Source organism: Geospiza fortis, unplaced genomic scaffold (genome assembly GCF_000277835.1).
Source record: "Geospiza fortis unplaced genomic scaffold, GeoFor_1.0 scaffold40, whole genome shotgun sequence".
Lineage (NCBI taxonomy): Eukaryota > Metazoa > Chordata > Aves > Passeriformes > Thraupidae > Geospiza > Geospiza fortis.
Window position 1 is genome coordinate 27,274,219 of NW_005054297.1, and position 18,969 is coordinate 27,293,187.

Consider the following 18,969-nt stretch of genomic DNA (forward strand, 5'->3'; position numbering starts at 1 on the left):
AGGACCACAGTGCAGAACTAGGCTCTCTTCACCCACATGGTGAACAGGCAGCCCAGGAAGCTCTGCTCCCCAAATCAAAAGTTAAGGCATAATTTCTGAATTAAATAAAACTTTTACAGAATTAAAGCACTTGCACTATGACTGCAGTGTCCTTACACAAGTCAGTCCCTTAAAGAGGGCAGGAGAAGCTGAAGGAATGGTTTGGAAATGTGATTTTTAATTTCACATTGCTTTCAGATCAGTTGTGTTTCAAGGTCAAAAAATTACATGTTGTACAGAATGACACAACTAATTCAAGAAAATACATTCCCTTATATTTTTCAAAGCTAAAGTGAACAGTTTTAGATTTGTCCATTTTGAGGCGAATGGGACTTGTGCAGATCTTAAAAGAAAAGTGATGTAATACTGTAGAAACTCAACAATTACAACATCCACATGACACACAGAAAACTCCTCATTCTCATTTTGCCTAGGGAAAAAGAGATGAGGTAGCAAAAGAGAACTAAAATGGTAACATTGCAGACATACTTGAAACAATTTTCTTAGATGCAGGGCTGGAATTCAATCCAACAGAAGGCAAAACATTTTTGTGAGCCGAAGTACCCCAGCCCTTGACACTATGGCACTCTTATCAGAACACACAAACCCATCCTGGGAAGATCCCAAGCAGACCTAAGCATCACTTTATATATCCACACCCATGACCATTTCTCTGTCCATAGGAAAGGGAGCTTTATTCCTTGCTGAGAAACTCAGCTTAAGAAGGAAATTGTAAAGTCCAAGTCTTTCCTGGTGGAAGTCTGCTCTCTCTCAAACATCATTTTGTCAGATCAGAGTAGAATCTCTTTTGTAGCTCCAAATGGGAAAAAATTCAGTTTATGAGATTATATTTGAGTACTTGACTGTCACTCCTAAGCCCTTCAGCCATGTGTTGACCTTAGGCTTTCAAGACAAAGTGCTACTCTACTTGTACTGCTTAAACTGTTTTAGCTTTGGGATTGTGCCAGACAGACAACTGACTGCAACTATTATAAGAGTAATTTTCCAGCATGTGGATTACTAGCATGTGTCCACTTAAGCTAATTTTACATGGGATCAGAAGCCTAACACAGGTCACAGTCTCGTGGTTTGTCACTTGGCTTCGTGTCCTTTATATCCAAAATCCTGCTTTGTATGTTTAGTCCTGATTGACCTCTTCAAAGCTGTAAGTACAGAAAACTAAAGGATATGGTGCACAGATGATCAGCAGAAAGCTTTGCTATATAACTTTTTCAAAAAGAGAGAAAAGTAGGGAGAAAGACTGGCAGAATTTTGGCACAAGACTTAGTTACTTTGGAATATAGTTCATGTTTACTGCTGTAGCCTTGAAACCATTTTTACATATGAGAAGAACTCCTCCATCAGATCTGTGATCTTCCTTGCCACTTACATAAGCAGAAAAACAGTTCAGTTGCTTGTTCACTATAAACATTCATATTATTTCTAGTCACGTCTTCTGAACAAATGATGGAATTTGACTTAGAGTTTGAGGATTTTTCAAATCTAAGTTATTATTTCCCCTTTGCAGCTCTCAGTTCTAAAAGCTCTTTGGCCACCCTCTCAGCCATACCTTGCAAGTATTCATTAATGCAGCTCTCCATCCCTCCCTAGTGCTTGGCTATTTAATGTCTGGCGGCCTCTGCACTTCCCTCTTCTTAATCTGCTACCATCCTGAACATTTGGATTCTGAGAAACTGGCTAAGTGCCCTTTAAAAAGAAATTCAACCAGCTGGTATGAGCAACAGCTTAACTACATTTTTTTCAAGTAGTGAAATCAGAGCAGAGGAGTTTCATGGAGTCTTACAAGACCTGGATGGAAAAACAGGTTGGTGAACTGCACAAATCATTAAGACAGTCCAATGGTTAACAAGTATCAAAGAGATCAGGGACTGGAACAGTCAGGTAACTGGGTTTTCTCCTCACTATCAAGTCCTTGATGCCAAAGTTCCTGGGCTTTTTTCTTACTTCCAATCCTTGTTAGCCTGACCAACAAGCAAACATTTCAGTCTCTAAGTAAGAAATGCTTAGATCCTACAAATCAGACTAACTCAGACCTGCTCAAAGAAGCACAAATACAGCTGATTATCTCATCTCCTTTCTGTTTTTATTTCTAAATAAGGATTTTCCAATAAGCTTCAGAATACTAAATAGAAAGTCAGGTCATGGAAGATCTGAGAGAAATCAAAAACCTGTTTATTTGAAACTAAATCAGACCAAATGCACTAACCATTTCATAATCTAGTAGACATGAGGGGTCACTCACTCCTGTTCAGTTGAGCAATTTTAGAAACTTAATTTATTATCTAACAGCAACACATTTTTCAGCTAGCTCAAATGCTTATGGAAAGAACTGAAGAGAACATACCTGTGAAACCTCTGCACCACCTATTCCAACAGTCACTGTCTTCATTTCCCACTATTTTTTGCCCAAATTTTTCACACTGTAAGAGCTCTTGTTTACCTATAAGTGGGGTAAAACTTCCAAGGATAACCAACCAAGTTCCAAATTTTGAGTAGCTTTCCTGTTAGACACCTCTTATAACAGTTACTTACTTTGCTGAAGGGTTATCTAATAGTCCATGTGCTGTTAGACCTCAGCTCCAACAACAACAGCTATTTCAGAAGCTTTAAAAAGGAAGATACCAAATACCACTTACGTTGATTTCAGAAAGTTTATTGCACCAAATGCCGCAAAGAAATTGACCAAAAAGATAGTGTACATAAACAACTATAAGAAAAAAACCATGTAGTTTGACATTGGTGTTCAGTCATTCCTAAAAAAGCCTATGTTCTCCAAACATGCAATAGCAACACACATTTTTCTACTATGGAAAACTTGCCATGTATGTCAAATTACCTCATTTGACCTCAAATCCCCCACCCTTCCCCCCCACAAAAAAAATTAAAAAAAAAAAAAAAGAAGGAAATTGTCTAGACTAAATTCAGTAGTTCAGACTTGATTTTCATTTGGGTCCTTTTAATTGAAGTAGAAGTTTTCCTTGAAGGGTAAGTGATCATTTTGCATAAACCTTATATACAAGAATTTGATGCATCTGAGAAGAGGTTTTGACTTTAAGAGCAAAGATGCTTATAATATGAAGTCGAGAAAATCAATCTAAAATTCTGGAAGATGCCATCAGAAATGTGAATTACAGAATCAGTGTCTATTAGATTTTTGGGAGCAAAAGAAAGTTGTATAGACTAGTTCAGAGTGTACCTTACTTAAATTAAAATCTTCCAATCTTGGTATTGTTTGGGGTTAAAGAATTAATTTCAATTAAATTCTACAATTTAGCAGTTCATTCCTCCCCTATGTTTAGTCTTGCCTGAAAACAGCATACATTCTTTAAATTTCAGTGTGTAAACTGCATTTATGTGGGATTTAGGAAAGACTGTGCACTCCCACCTAACCAAGAAAGTATGTTTTTAAGTTTACAAAAAACCTACATAATACTGATAAAAACAACTTTGGAATATTTGAAAATTAAGCTACATTATCAATTTTCAACACAGCTGTACATTCATATCACTTTTCATCCTATTAAAATAAAACCAGAAACATGCCCTAAAAATGTCTAAAAAACACATCTGTAAATACTTACTGCCCTGTCATGCCACACCAATTTACATAAACATCAAGATGCTACCAAAAACAAGTTAAAGACTTTGAGTCAAAAAAAAGCCCTAGAAAGTGGAATCCTGTCAACTGAGGTAGTACATTTGGTGGAGGGGAAATATGTAATTAGCTTTCATTAGTCTAAAGCCTTTTAAAGGTAATAAAGAGCTGTCATTTTGAATTTTCTTTCCCCCAAAACTAAAACTGTGAGAATAAAATAGTTCAACGTGTAATTTCTGAAGAGCAGCAAAATGTTAGAGAAAGCAGCAAGATCTATAAAGTTTTAGCCTGGGCTGAAGAAAATTCAAGTGCTTTTGACCATCAGCTCACATGCCACCACAAAGTTAACTGATGTCTTGCCCAAAGCAGATTTTTTTTTTAAACAGTTGATGTGGTAAAACCAGGTCTATTATTGATTATGGTATTAATCTTGAAATCACTGAATGCCTGCAGATCTCTGTCCTCTTTAGTAAACCCTGTGACAACAAAAGCACATCTTTAAGTTAGCATATATTTTTTGAAGAACTGTCAGAGTCTGTTCAGATAAAAACCCAACTTTAAAAGAACTGGACTGACTTTAAATTATGTCAGCTACTATTTAAGAGCGACATGAAATAGAGAAAGTACAAAAGGATTTCTATGTACACTCAGAGAAGCAGTTTCATAGTCTTACACATGCATACACACATTCTCCATCCAGAGGGTAGTTTAGAAATACGTGACTTGCTCTATGGTTCGCTCCTTGTTTTAACCTTGGGAAACAGAAAGTGGCATCTGCTAAAAGCCATATGCAGAGGTAAATTTACTTTCCAGCAGATAGGATTCACAGACCAAAGATATGAAAAGTTTGCTTAGCTCCAAAGCAGGAGAAAAAAACCTGAACCATAGAAAGATTTTAGCCTTTTTAGGCAGAATACAAGGGAGAAATATGAAAAGCAATAAAAGAAATATTTGGAATGTCAGGTCAGAAAACCAGCATAGAAGGAACAGCTTTAGAAGTGTTGTATCAGAATATTAAGTAACCCTCCACGCGGAAACAACCTCTTTTCACAGTAGGCCAGTCTACCTATTTCTCTCAAAATGCAACACAAGGTTAATAAAACCCCATCACATTTAAACAATTCACAATAAGCACATTTCATTATTTCAAATAATTGAAAGTTTACTGTAGAAAAGTCCAAACATCAAGGTAGTAGGAAATAAAAACACTTTTAATAAAAGTGTATCCCTTCAGTGTTAAAAATCTGTAACCACCAACAAGGAGAACTCACAACTGGTGAACAGGAGTTTCTTATTAGAATTCACTATTTTCAAGCAATTGTGTTGCTAGAAATTTGCTTGCAAGATGACAGTTTCAGACACCGTATTCACAGTGGCTCACAACAGAACAGTCCAACATTGAGTTTTCCATTTAAGCATGTTTTGATCCTTTGTTCTCTCCTCAGTCTGGTCCATAGTTTCATATCCAGCTTAACAGTGCTTTATGCAAAAAAAGGTATTTTTTACATTCATTTTAATCAACCACGTGAAAACAGTGAAGTACAAAATTTTATTTTGCTTTCTAGAAACACCAAAGGCCAGTATCAACTAGTGGACAAGTAGTTTCTGGTGTCAGAATAGATAACCTAGTAAGGAAAGGCACCTGGATGATAGTTCAAGATTTCTGTAGAATCAAAAAGGGTAATTGCAAACATTCAGAGTAATATCAAATATTGGGGTTTGCCCCCACATTTCATTTTACTTCAAACAACGTTCCTCTTCTATTCCTACTCAGAGTGACAACTCATAGCTGGAAAAAAGTAATACTTTTGACTAAAGGTTTGATGGAGGTTGTTTGATGTCTTGTATTTCCCCAATACGATTGTCTTCAGTTTGTGCCAATTGTTTGGTGTATGTGCACACGGACACATGCTCACAGCACTGGCATCGTTCACAAGTTTTCCAAATTCTTACTCCTTGGAGATAGCAATACTTGATGACACCAAGACAAGTTTAGTTCCCAGGACCACAGTCATACAGCAAATCAACAGTTACTGAAGTTGCATCAGCAACAAATGTAAACTTGTAGCAGAAGTTCCATAAGGCTTTCCCACAAAATCCCTCTCTCCAAAGTCCATTCCATTCCACTTGTAGCCATGGGCCCATTTGAATGCCTCCTCATTAAAACAGAAGCAGCCACAGCTCTCAACCTCTTGTCCTTAAATGGAAAAGTCACATCAACCTCACGCACACCTCAATTCCCACATGATATCTGGCTACTGAATCCAAGTTGCTTGTTCTGAGCCCATCACTTCTACTATACAAAACCACATGTATGCTCTGCAAGAAAATCATGTCCCACCGAATACACTTTTGTATAGGAATGCTATATACAGAGTTAACAGCTACTCCTCCTCCTCCTCCCCAGCGAAGAGACATACACCACACCACACTCACAAGCATAGTATTACGAAATCCATTCTAATCCACTTGTTCTTTTAACTGGTACTTCATGGTTTTGAGCAGCGTTTTGGATGGCAGCACCCAGTCTGCCACATAGTGTTAACTTTTGTCCTTTGAATAAAAATAAAATGCAAGGATGCAGTCTCTTGATTTAAGTCATAAGTGAGATTGTAAGAAAAACCTGAATGCCTTTTGTGTTATGTAAACTGAAGTCCTCCGATAAAACATCCGGTTGAAATCAGAATCAGAAGGTGGCAGAATGTACAGTCATCACCTGCTTTCCTCAGTGCTCCCCTTTACCAGTGTTTGGCACCTCTGTTCTTCATTCAACATTCCCATTTTCATAACTGTACTTTAAGGGAATGACTATCCTGAGAATTTAATTTATAAGAGTATTTGAGCAACATATGGGGAATGAGTACTTGCTATAGCAGCCAACAAAGGCAAGTCATTGGATTCAATCCTAGAAATTAAAAAAAAAAGAGACAGCCTTTAAAATAATATACAGTCACTTTCACAAGAGAAATACAAGATGATACTTTTCATCCACTTTAAAGAAACTGGAAGTGTCTTGCTATTACTAAGTTCCTAGTTTAATTATTATTTACTGTCAATAATCATGTACTTCCAGTAAAGGTAGGTAAATAATGCTGAAAACCAAGAAGTATGTTAGCACTTAAATCAAAAGATAGCAAGCAGTATTACATTCTGTGCTATATAATCTTTTGTGGTTTAAATAAAAGATCTTTTATGTATTTGCTAAACCCTAAGTCTCAGCTTGTAGTCTTACTACTGAGTAGGCACCAATAAGCCCAGTTTAACAAAGTAGTAAATATCAGCTTATGGAAGATTATGCACTTCAGGTTTTGAATACAACTCAGTTTGCTCCATAGTAGCACTTTCTTACCAAAGATGACCAAAAGCTAAAATTATTACTTATTATGCAATAACAGTTCAAGGAATGTCTCTCAAGTACAATGGTCAGTTTCCAACTATTTCCAAATGTGAAGCTGCTCAGAGGCCAGGATGTATGTACATATTTATATATATTTAACACGTACACACACACTGAGAAAAGTGCTTATTTCACTGTTTCACTATTTACAGCTGCATTTCTGAGTATGAAATCTTGAACAGTCTGGAAAAAAGTTAGATTTAATCTACAGTGTTGTTAAAAAACATCTTGAGAAAGCGTATTTACCTCTTCCCCCTTTTCTGCTGTCAGCAGGCAGCTCCCTAGAGGTTATATGCCAATCAAGTACTATTATTAGAAGACAGCTGCTGAACAGGACACCTGTTTATTTTTCTACACCTGATCTTTGATAAAAAACATCTTGAGAAAGCGTATTTACCTCTTCCCCCTTTTCTGCTGTCAGCAGGCAGCTCCCTAGAGGTTATATGCCAATCAAGTACTATTATTAGAAGACAGCTGCTGAACAGGACACCTGTTTATTTTTCTACACCTGATCTTTGAGACCCTCTTGTCCTTTAAGTACAAATCCACCCTTTTCATTCCAAAAATTCCGAAGTATTTGTTGGGATGAAGTTCTCAGTAAGGAGATCACAACAGAAGAGTGTGTATGAATGCTTGGATAACTTCCTAATGACCAAAATCCAAACTCTCTTAAATCTGAAAATTTTAAAATTACAAGTATTTTGTTTTTGCTGTATAAATGTCTCCTCCTGATTTTGAGATAGCTCAGTAGAGCCATTTTTGCAACTTATTAGGCACATGAAAGAGGAGTGTTAAACATGAAGCAAATCCTCATGAGAACAAGCTGTCAACACTCAGATGAAAAGGAAACAAAGCCCCTGCTTTTGCCATTGCTTAAGACTGATACCTGCAATACTCACCCCAATACAATTCCTAGTTCTTTTACATGCACTCTTGTATGTCCTCGCAGATATTCTGAAAGCATTTTGCTTTTGAGATACATCTCTTGCAGTCTATCCTCAAGATGCATTATGCACTGTAAACACAGACCACAAAGCTCAGAACACCTTTTGCAATCACATGCAAATATTACAGAAATGTAAGCACAATTGCTTTACCTTCTACCTCAGAAGATAAACTAAGCCTCCACTCCAAAATCTAGAAGAGGCAATTGGATTTATTACAATTGTGCTATAAACATATAGAAGTTACAGTACCCCTCATAGAGGAAGCCCCTCATAGAACTGGGGTATTCCAGCTCTCCTGGGCAGTAAGTTTGTTGCACAAACTGCACCTCTATTTCCACTCATGTCACTGCATTTCTGCCAACTTAAGCAGTTTTAATGAGGTTCAAAACAACTCAAGATACCCTACTAAGAATTAAGGCAGTATTCTTGGATCAAGATGTCTTTGTTATAAGTCAGTACTATTTTTCTGAAAGACCTGGTTTAGACAACAGTTTCTAAAATGATCATTCTAGCTGTAAGGCTCTAGTGCCATTCAAGAAACTAAGACTCAAGACGTGGAAGACACCAGTACCTTATTGGTAACAGAATTATCACTCTTTTGCTGACTGCTTTCTGTAGCAACTAAGTTACAAATCCATTTTAGGCATTTGTTTTCATAATTCCTAAGTACTTCTAGTTTAAAATTGCTTAAACATTTGATGCTGATTGCCAAAAGGTAATAGTTCAAGTTGAAACATCAGTTTAATCATTCCACTTTTGTTCCAGCAGTGGAATGCTAAAAATGCATATTATTTTTAAATACAGTCATGTGATTCATGGCAATTTCTCATATACCAACTACAAGAGAGCAGATGAACCTTGGCTTCAAGGAGAGAGAGGGGCTATTCTGGCAAGACAAGGTCAGCAGGCAGCATGTCTTCACAAGCTGAGTAGGTAGGAAGTCTTATCAGGTATTTTGTTGTAGGACAAAGCTACATTCAATTTGATATATTCCTTCTTTTCACAGGGATGACCACTTCAAAAAAGTTAAATTAGGTCAGCTCTCTGAAATCAGGAGATGAAAGCAGGAAGCACATACAGAACCTCACATTATCAAACATATAATCATCCAGCAGGCACAGACAGCAACTAGAAACAGTAGCAGCAAATAGCTTCAGGCCATCATCCCATGTGCTGGAGCTGAATGAAAACCCTAAATATTAGAAGTGAGACCTGGTGAGACCAGTTTTGTTAATTAAGAAACTAATGAGAAACAAAAGACTCAGGCTTGTATGTAGCCTAAGATGTATTTTGCTGATCATCTGAAGCATGATGATGTTTAATTATTCTTTCAACGAGCTAATATCGAGTCTTAATAATGGAAAATAAACAGGCATTTTAAAAAATGCTGCTTTCACAGTAGTAGAGTAAAATCACTGCCACCAATGGAAGAAAGGCAGAAGGTTTTTGACAATAGTTTGATCAATTAGCTTCAAGCAAATTTTCACTCAAGTCATTATAATCATAACACTTCTGATTCTGGCCAAAAGGGAAGCAAGCACTCTTATCTTTTCCATTACAGGTAACCCTCATGCAAAAAGCCTATGAGCACTTTCTCAGTGGTTATGGGGGGCATGCAGCTGATTCACAAAGTAGCAGTTCAATCGGTTTCAATTCCAGTATTTGTGTTAAGGATTATGGTTTGTTTTTTTTTTTAAGTTACGAAGGAGCAAGTAAGGAAGAATCCCACATTATTCCAAAAGAAGAGTTGTTTACATCATATGATCTATTCCTTCTGAACACCAGCAAAGAATCAAAAGATGTTTCTGCCCAAAGGCTTGGTATATTAACCCATCTTGTTCAGTGTCCACAAGTATTTTCTCTTTCTTTTTTTTTTTTATTAGCTTCCGCTGCAGTTTTTCTCATTGACCAAATGGAAAAAAAGTCAAGTAACTTCTAAAAATAGAAGAGTAGCTTAAATTGAGCTTAAAGGTGCAGGTAAAACTTTTGACATATTGCTGAAATGCAGCAGTTGCAACCAGCACTTTCCTCTCACCAGGGCATACTGCAAAGCTCTCTGCAGCAAAACTATCAATCTGAAGTGGTACAAAAAAGACATCACCACTTTCCTTTCATCTGGTCTCAAATTGGGTTGTTTCTTGTTGGTACCACAAAACCCCAAAAATACTTACTCATCTGAACAGTAACTTCATGTAAAGAGATATGCACTCCTAAAGCAAATTTCAAACATACTGCACTCTGGTCAACTCTGATTGATATGAGTACATCAATACATATGTTTCTATCCAAATTTAAATCAACAGAAATACTACTACTACTCCTAGAGCTTAGGAATACTTAGCTTCCATGCACTGATGTTGTTTTAGCAGAGTTGCAAAATCTCCTGACAGAAGGATCAAAGTATTTCTAACACAAATGATGAAAAATTTACAAACAACTAGCACTGTCACTTCACAGTTCCTTTTTGTAAGAAAAAGGAAACAAAAACCCCTGAAAATCATTCTGCCTCCAGACACCTCCCAAACCACACAACCCATATAGAAACTGCACATATAAATCCCAAGGAAACACTGGAAAGAACACTTCAGTTGTAAAATCAACTACTCAGTTTAAAAAGGCCAAGTTTTAAGGTGTGACTGTACTAGTGTTAAGATACAATTTCAACCACAGTTGTGTATTTTTCAATGCCCAGAAGAATCCAGAGAAAACACTCAAAAATGTACCCACATATCTTGCCTAGCATTTGACTTGAAGAACTTAGTGTAATCAATACCACCAATTTAACCCAAAACAGTGCCAACTAATGCTATTTAGAGCTGTTAGTGTCTAGCTCTATCTTCCTCTTCCATCTGCTGGCACAGTCATTACATGGGATTCCTAGAGAATTTCTCAAAGCTATCTGCTGAAGGACAAATCAATTCTGTTTATTAGAAAAGGGGTGACTACTGAAAATCCCCTCCATCTCCCCTCACCAATAATCATGTGCTAAAAATTGAATTATAGTTATTGCAGTCAGACTTGGGGGTAATTTTGTTGTAATCAGCAAAACCAGCATTACTGATTTGCTCTGATGAACTCCACTACAAATGAGGACAGGAAAGGATGCTGTGGCACAGGGAGTAGGCAACATGACAAAGTTGAATAGAAACTCCAAGAATAGGAAGCTGTTTGCCAGAATCAACTTGGTTCCCACTGGTATCCATTATTCCCTGCTGCAACCCATCCATTCCCAGGTGTCTCATCCCATCAATCCTATGGAGCCATCTGCAAAGCTACCCCAGAGAGCACTGGCTAAAATATGTATAAAGCAGAAGGGTCAAGTAAACAAACAGACTCAGCTAGCTGGAGGGGAGAGACAAGAGGCATCCACTGCACAGGGTTGAATAGAAACCCCAAGAATAGGAAGCTGTTTGCCAGAACCAACTCGGTTCCCACTGGTATCCATTACTGGACTGTAGCCATTACTAGACTGTAGCATGGATTCTTTTCAACATGTTGTAACAGCTCTGCATTATATCAGGCTTTAGTTCATTGATATTGCAACACAGTTACAGAACTCTATGCTTGCTATCTGAGCTAAGCAATTTCCATTAGCTTCAGCCTTCAATAAAGAAATACTTACAAAGTCAGCTGGGACGTTCAGTTTGTAAAGCTGTAAAATAGACTGCAACAGACTGGATACTTGACTTGAAACCAGAACATCCTTGCCTAACTTCACACTGTCCATCATCTTCCTCTGGCTTGTAGCTACTTGTACATTCCATTTATCTGTGTCCGCAATAATGCAGACGGCTTCTGCTATGGGCTCATCTAGGACTGGATGCTGCAACAGAAACAAAATACAATTATGTGATACTTTCATACACATTTCCACAGCTCAGTTTGAGGTTCTACTTTTACACACTGATGTAGCAAATAAGGAAGTGATTCAATGCATGTTTTTGTCCATTAGGGGACCAAAGGCATCTCAAAAAATGACAAGGAAGACAGCGACAAGATTTACATTCAGCAGCACTGCATCTGCCAATTTGATTGAGACATTAATTTTCATTAGTGCCTCAAAGTCACTACTCCATTTTATTTTTCTTCATGTATTCCCCCGACCCTGAAGAGATTAGTTTCTTTCAAAATGAAGAGTGTAATAATTACACTGATCCAGTATGGTGAAAGTACATTCAATGCTTCAGAGATATGGGAGGGAATTTACTATGCACAACCAAGAAGGGTATAACAGAAAAGCTAGGGTTGGACGGGACCTCTGGAGATCCTCTAATCCAAATCCTTGCCAAGGCAGTGTCCCCTAGAGCAGGTGACACAGGAACAAGTCCAGGTGGGTTTTGAATGTCTCTTGAGAGGGAGACTCCACAACCTCCCTGAGCAGCTGGTTCCAGTGCTCTGCCACCCTCAACATAAAGGAGTTCATCCTCAGAAGCTGAGGTGGAACTTCTTGTGTTTTAGTTTATGGCCATTGCTCCTTGTCCTGTTGCTGAGCACCACTCTGTTGACACCTGCCTTTAGGATATTAATATGCACCAATGAGATCCCCTCTCAGACTAGTCTCCTCTGAGAAGAGAGATGTTCCAGATCCCTATTGATCTTTGGGGCTCTCCACTGGACTCTCTCCTCATCCTTCTTGATCTGTGGAGCCCAGGAATGGACACAGCACTCCAGACGTGACCTCACTAGGGCTGAGTAGAGGGGCAGGTTCACCTCCCTTCACCTGCTAGAATGCTCTTGCTATGCACCCCAGGAGAGCACTGGCTCCCCAAGCAGCAAGAGCTGTGCAAGCTCGTGGCCCACTTGTCATCCACCAAAGAACAGCCACACTATCACAACAGACCAATCTGATGTTTCTTAGGAACAGACAGACACACATATCACTGCTCTGGATAGTACATGCAGTCATACCAGCAGAATCATTCTTAATTGCTACAGAGAGAAGCTGCTGACAATTACTAGATAAGCATTTTAAATTGCATACTGAGGTCACACAGTTATTCCAGTGAAAGCTTAGTTATAAATTTTATAATGTAGGAGTACTTACAGTGGAGAAAGAACACAGCAAATTTCTTATCTATATACAAATATCTTCTGTAGTCAGTCATTTCTGCTACAGACCAGCATCATACAGGCCTCAGCATGACTTTACCTCACATGCAACACATGCCACTAAGTGGCAAAATAAGATGTTTCAACTTGCATATATTTTTTCTGAAATGCAGGTAATTTTGTCTGCTATTACGATGGAAAAGAGAAGCAGCTCAAGGGTTCTTTTCCTTGTTTGTAACTTGAAATTGCAAACAATCTTCCTTGTGTTAATCTTGGAAGAGAAGCCTTAAAAGTAATAAAGGAAAGCACATGATTGTTGCATGAACAGGCATTGCATATAGTAAATTAAGGGCTTACATCTTTAAAAAAGGCAGACATGGCAGTTGTGGCTGTTCAGAACAGGTAAGTAAAAAAGTCACCTACTGAAATAACCTACTTCTGTAGATTTCAGTAATATCACAACTCTGATTCAGCACTTTAACTCACATGCATTGCATGAAGTAGATCGGCTAGTAGACACTGCTTGAGTTTTTCATCATTATTTATTCCATGCAGCACTAGATCGGGTATATATGTATGACAGTAACCACCCAGAAGTGATCTTCCAAAGTTTTTCACACATTGACTACTGATGGTATTTGACCTGAAATACAGAATTACAAAGCAGGTAAGACTCTTGCTTGACAGCCTGCATTCAGATTTTACATGAATGCAAAGTCATGGCTCCTTCTACTGCAAATAATAATCAACAGTTGTACTACAAGTACACATAAATGTTCACACCAGTAAACATCTACAGCTGCTCTTTGAAACAAGAATTTTAAAAGCTAAATTTTAACAGCATATTGATTTCTTCAAACTTGTACATAAGCAAATTTATGTGCAATGGAGTTTGTGGGATGTATGGGCTCCATGTTCTGCTGGTTACAGTTTTGCTAAATTTGAGTTTTCTTCAATTCTCATTCTTAAGGTCAGTCTAGAGACTGACCTTAAGCACCATCCAACTCCATATGTACCTGGAATGCTCAAAAATTTTCAAACAGCATGCCCATCTTTATTCCAAATCTGTATTTCACTTAAGAATTATGTCAAATCTAAACAGTCTTTTTAAGCAAAGTTTTGTTTGTCCTCAGATGTTCTATCTACGTGTCTACACTAAATGTTTCAGTCAGCTTATATAAAAAGTTTGATCACCTTTTTTAGGCATTTGAAATATACCTTTGTCATAAATCTTCATTAAATCTGCTCTGTCTGTTTCCTTTTTGCCAAATCTTGAATTCTAACTACATCACTGTCTGCTACTGATTTGCTTGCAAGGAACTTAGTCAGGTTCCCAGAAGACTTCAGACTTGAAATTTTAAACAACTCTGAAGTAGCTACAGCTTTTGATTCCATTTTGTTCTAAATTAATCAGACTTTTTTACCTTGGCAAAGGAAGTTCCACTTCTGCAAATTCTTCAAGCCGTTTGCTGATGTTATCATGATGCACTTCATCAGGGATACAACAATCACCTTCTTCATCACTGGCTCCAAGAGCACTGTCTGAACTCTCGTTCCTTGGAATGTCCCCTTCAACTCTGAAGGTGGTTTTCCTTCTAGAATCCCCATAGGGGACATCTTTAGCACCTACTTTAGAGGAATCCTGTTTGACAGCAGAATCTGCTTCTACGCAGTCAGAAGAATAGTTCTCCAGATTGCCAGAGCATAAAGTTCTAGTTTCTTTCATGTTTGGCAATTTTACAGTTTCTATGTTATCTGTGGGCAAAAGCAGTTCACTAGATATTGAATTAATTAAATTCATTTCAGTTCCCTTACTTTTCATATGTTGGTTAAGTATACTTTCCTTCTCCTCACATGGTGGGATTTGTGCATAACAAACATTATGTTTACTGATGGGTACAAAGGCAGCTTCACAACTGTCTTGACTCTGAGAAGCATCCACAGTCAGATTTGTGGAACTTGAGGCACAATGTATCACCTCTGGATTTTTAATTAATGCCTTCAGATTTTCTTCCATTTCTTTTCTATGAGTTTCTAAGTCTGACTCTGGTGATGCTGAACTTCCAATCTGAAACGTGACCTTTTCTAAGTGTGAACTCCTGTGGCCAGACCTTTCAGGACAAGGTACAGCAGACGACCTACTAGAAAACTGCTTCTCTACTTTTCTCTCATTCTGGTTCTTGTTCTTCTTTACATCCATTACATCCTCTAATTTAGATGATTCTTCAGAGTAGGATATGATTCCTGTATCAGTGACAGTTCTTTTCCTACCATCGGCTGCTCCTTTACAGAAACTGCCAGTTAGACAGTCAACAGATGTTTCAGCGGTCTGACTGGCCTTTTCTATTGCTTCCCTCTTTTCTTTCGAAGAGACTGGGACAGCCTGAGTGCTTTCTGGTTCATGCACCCACTCTGCAGTACTGTTGTTCTTACTTCCATCATTCTTTGGAGGTAGGATTGGAGGCACAAGAGCAGGGTCATTTTTAACAGTGACAACTACATAATCAGATTCCTCTACCTCTCCCTTTTCTAGTGCAGTTGTGATCTTGCTTCCATTTAGCACCTGCTCTCCTTCCCCAGCCTTCTCACTCCAGGTCAGCTGATTTTCCTGCAGCTCGGAGCACCGGATGAAGTAAGTTAGAACATAGAGCAAGCGCTGCACCAGCTCCTTGCGCTTCCCAACAATCACAGTCCGAGTCAATCTAACTGGAGAGCCTATGGCACCGTAGAGATCACCTACACAGGAAAGTAAAAATTTCACAGGTTTATGTCGCTTTGTAATATAACTTACACTGTTCAAGTTCAACACATTTTGAAACAGCATTTACCATGGACACAATTAGACAGTTAATTTCTTCCACAGTGAATTCATGAAAGTGTTAAACAAAGAGTAACAAAGGAGGTCACCCTAATGCTTCTTACACCTGGCTTTTGTCCAGAAGGGCTTCTGTGAGGAATCAGCTGCTATTACTCATTTTCTTTCTGTTAAGAGGCACTAAGATTTAATTTACACTCTGCTTACAAGACATTATCACCTGGAAACTGACACAAGATGGGGCAAAGAAGAATGTAGGTCCAGCAAAACTCTGAAGCCAGCTATACTATTTTCTATTTTTCTACTCATTTCCTTTCACATCAAAGTTTTTCTGTGTTAGTGCAGTGACCTTTCTGTTAAACACAGGCATTATTACACAAATAAAATCTTAATTATGTTTTTCAGGACTAAGATATCAAAAAAAGAAAAAAAGAAATAAATATTAGCTTAATAAATGAGGTTCAGAAAAAAGAGGCACATAACTACCTTATTGAGCAAGGCACGTGCTGTGTATGTGGGAGCTAACCTCACTCACATGAGTATTTAACTTTGGCAGGGGGAGTGAAGAAGCAGAAAATCAAAATACAACGGCAATATGAAAGGCAGGCACTACAACATCATCATCTGAGTCCCCCCAAGAATGACTTATTTGCTATTTATCCTGAATAACTGATTTTTAACAGAACTAAGATTGCACGTATCCTACTTTCAACATATTTCTTTGGGAGTGTAGCCATTATCTTCCAACTGCTTAAAATCATCTATCAGCTAAAGAGTCCTAATCCAGAGTTCTGGGAGAAGTAAACATAGATAGCCAGTAAGAGAATGTTCACATGCCTTACTGGTAAAAGATCAGCTAACTCAAACAAGTGTCTATTCCTAGGATGAGTTAACCCAGTTGTCTTCACATGACACCCATCAGAGCACACGCACTAAATTGTCTTTGGTTAACCAATCTATGTCTGGTCTCACCAGCACATGGGAGACAACCAGCCAACACTCAACTTTCTGCCACTACCTGAAGTGGGGAAAACAGGCTTCTCTACCTTGAGGCTTGATCAGCTACCTGCTTGTCTATCAGACTGCTTTCAGGTGCTAAATCCTTCCTCTGGGTTGCTCAAATTTTGTCCTGGACAGAGCTTGCCATCAGGATTTTGTACTAGGCCTCAAGAAGCAACACTATATTAAGAGTTACAAACAGAGCTTCAGAAAGGGTTCTTCCAAGGGCAAGGAGGCCTCTGGTTTCAACACTAACACAGCAAAAAAAAACCCCAAGAGCACATTTATGTCCAGCCTCCTCCTCATTATACAGAACATAAAAGGAATAAGGCTCCCTACTCCATTCCTACAAAACAAGGATCAATGAGACAATAAGTCCATGGTTCTCTTACTGTCTCCCCTGCTAAGATCTGCCATTTCCCACAATGCCAGTGATGTACTGGAGAGGATCCTGGGTGGCAGGTAACATCAGTGGTGCTATTCTCCTTCACCTAGGGATACCCTTGCAACCAAGCCCAGATCCTAACAAGCCAGCAAATTCATTTCTCAGGAACCAAAAGTGGGCTTCAGACTCCTCAATTAATCTAAAAGGCTGGTAGGTCACAAGGACAAGCAATACTGAAATGAAACTGGAATATATTGTTTTACTTTTGAGTTGAGCACAGTTACTATGGAAATCAGATTAAGACTTCATGTTCATTTGCATAATTGGCTTTTATATAAATACTAATAAGACAGTACAAGTCAAAATCATGATCTTCAAAAAGCACTAATACTTGTTAATATCATTAGATTGAAGCTGGTATTTAAGAGACAGTATGTCTTCATGACAGAAGGACTTACAATTGTATTAGTACATAATTGCAGCTGATATGTAATATGTAATGAAAATACAGGTCTGAAGGTGGAAAGACGGGTACATCAAAATCCTGTCATTTCCATTTTTAAGCACTAAGACTTGATTTTTTGTTTTTCTTCCCTCTTCCTAAAGAAGAGGACCAGCAGAGGGCAACATCTCCCTTTCACAATCAGCTTTTGCAACCACAAGAGTAACAGCTTTTTGGGCTTTATAAGAATGAAACAAAATCAGAGAGCATTTTGAGTTCAGGCACTGAGAACTTGGCAGGACAAAAAGAGAAACAGACTCTTGACTAGTCACCAGTGGTGACTCCTGGGAGTGACCACAAGAGCTACTACTGAGCTTACGCCTCCAGTCCAGCTGGTTTTTGTAATTCCAGGCCTGGCTCTGTCCTCAACACCATGAGCACACTTCTAATTTCCCCTTCAGTCTAACCTCTGCACAATGTTTAAATGACATCTTAAACCAGGAAACAATTCACTACAACTACATGGCCAGAGTAGCAAATCTTTCATAGAGATTACTGAGAAAAAGAAGCCTGAGACAATCAGGAAGAGACAGCACCAGCATCACAGAGTAAGCCACATCATTGCCTCAGGGTGCATGTGTGTTATTTTACATGGCAATATAGTACATCAGCTAAAGTGAAGGGCTATCTGATGTCAGATTTTCATCTGCTGCCAAGAAGGGGAGGAATTTTTAAATATTTACCACTGACAGAATTACTTTCTGAGCTTTCATTCACCTACTCATTTGACATCAGTTATCTAGTCCCTTGTATCAAGATAATTTACAAGCTATAAAATTTGTCAGAGACCAGCCTGAGGCACAGAGAATAGAAAAAAAATCTTGCCCCAAGCCCATTCATGTAACAGTAAGTGAATGGAGCTACTGCCAGTTGCCAGACTTCTAATCTATTGCTCTGCTCTCTATTCTAGCTGTGTGAGAAAGAGACAAAGGGAGGTAGCCAATTTCAACTACAAAGGGCCTCCAAGGCCCAGGCAACTCCTCTTTATCCAGTCTATTTCATCTTGTTTTTTTCCCAAACTGCTCAGACCATTCACAGCACTTGCATCATCTTAATATCTCTATAACAAGTAAACCAGACAGTGTAACAGAGGATGTCAACAAGGAACAAGAATAAAAAGCAGGATATGCAAAGAGGCCTCCAAATTCTGATTAATCAGGCAAAAGACATCTGTTGGTAGGAGGAAACATGACCTGGACTACAATCAGCCCTTATCTAAA

At 38.4% G+C, this 18,969-nt stretch overlaps 1 protein-coding gene across 3 annotated transcripts in view; it reads right to left on the bottom strand.

Annotated features, from left to right (window-relative positions):
- The window catches only part of FNIP2 (folliculin interacting protein 2), a 57,175-nt gene that overhangs the window by 26,174 nt on the left and 12,032 nt on the right, over positions 1-18,969 (bottom strand). For 2 of the 3 annotated variants that reach the window (XM_031060153.1, XM_031060110.1), the window contains 5 exons: positions 14,473-15,784; positions 13,535-13,691; positions 11,622-11,822; positions 7,952-8,067; positions 2,698-6,560 (listed from right to left, as the gene is read on the bottom strand). In XM_031060153.1, coding sequence (XP_030916013.1) covers positions 6,482-6,560; positions 7,952-8,067; positions 11,622-11,822; positions 13,535-13,691; positions 14,473-15,784 — 1,865 coding nt within the window. In that variant the 3' untranslated portion in view covers positions 2,698-6,481. Of the gene's footprint in view, positions 1-2,697; positions 6,561-7,951; positions 8,068-11,621; positions 11,823-13,534; positions 13,692-14,472; positions 15,785-18,969 lie in introns of those variants that run through there. The other variant, XM_031060188.1, reaches the window with a different exon arrangement.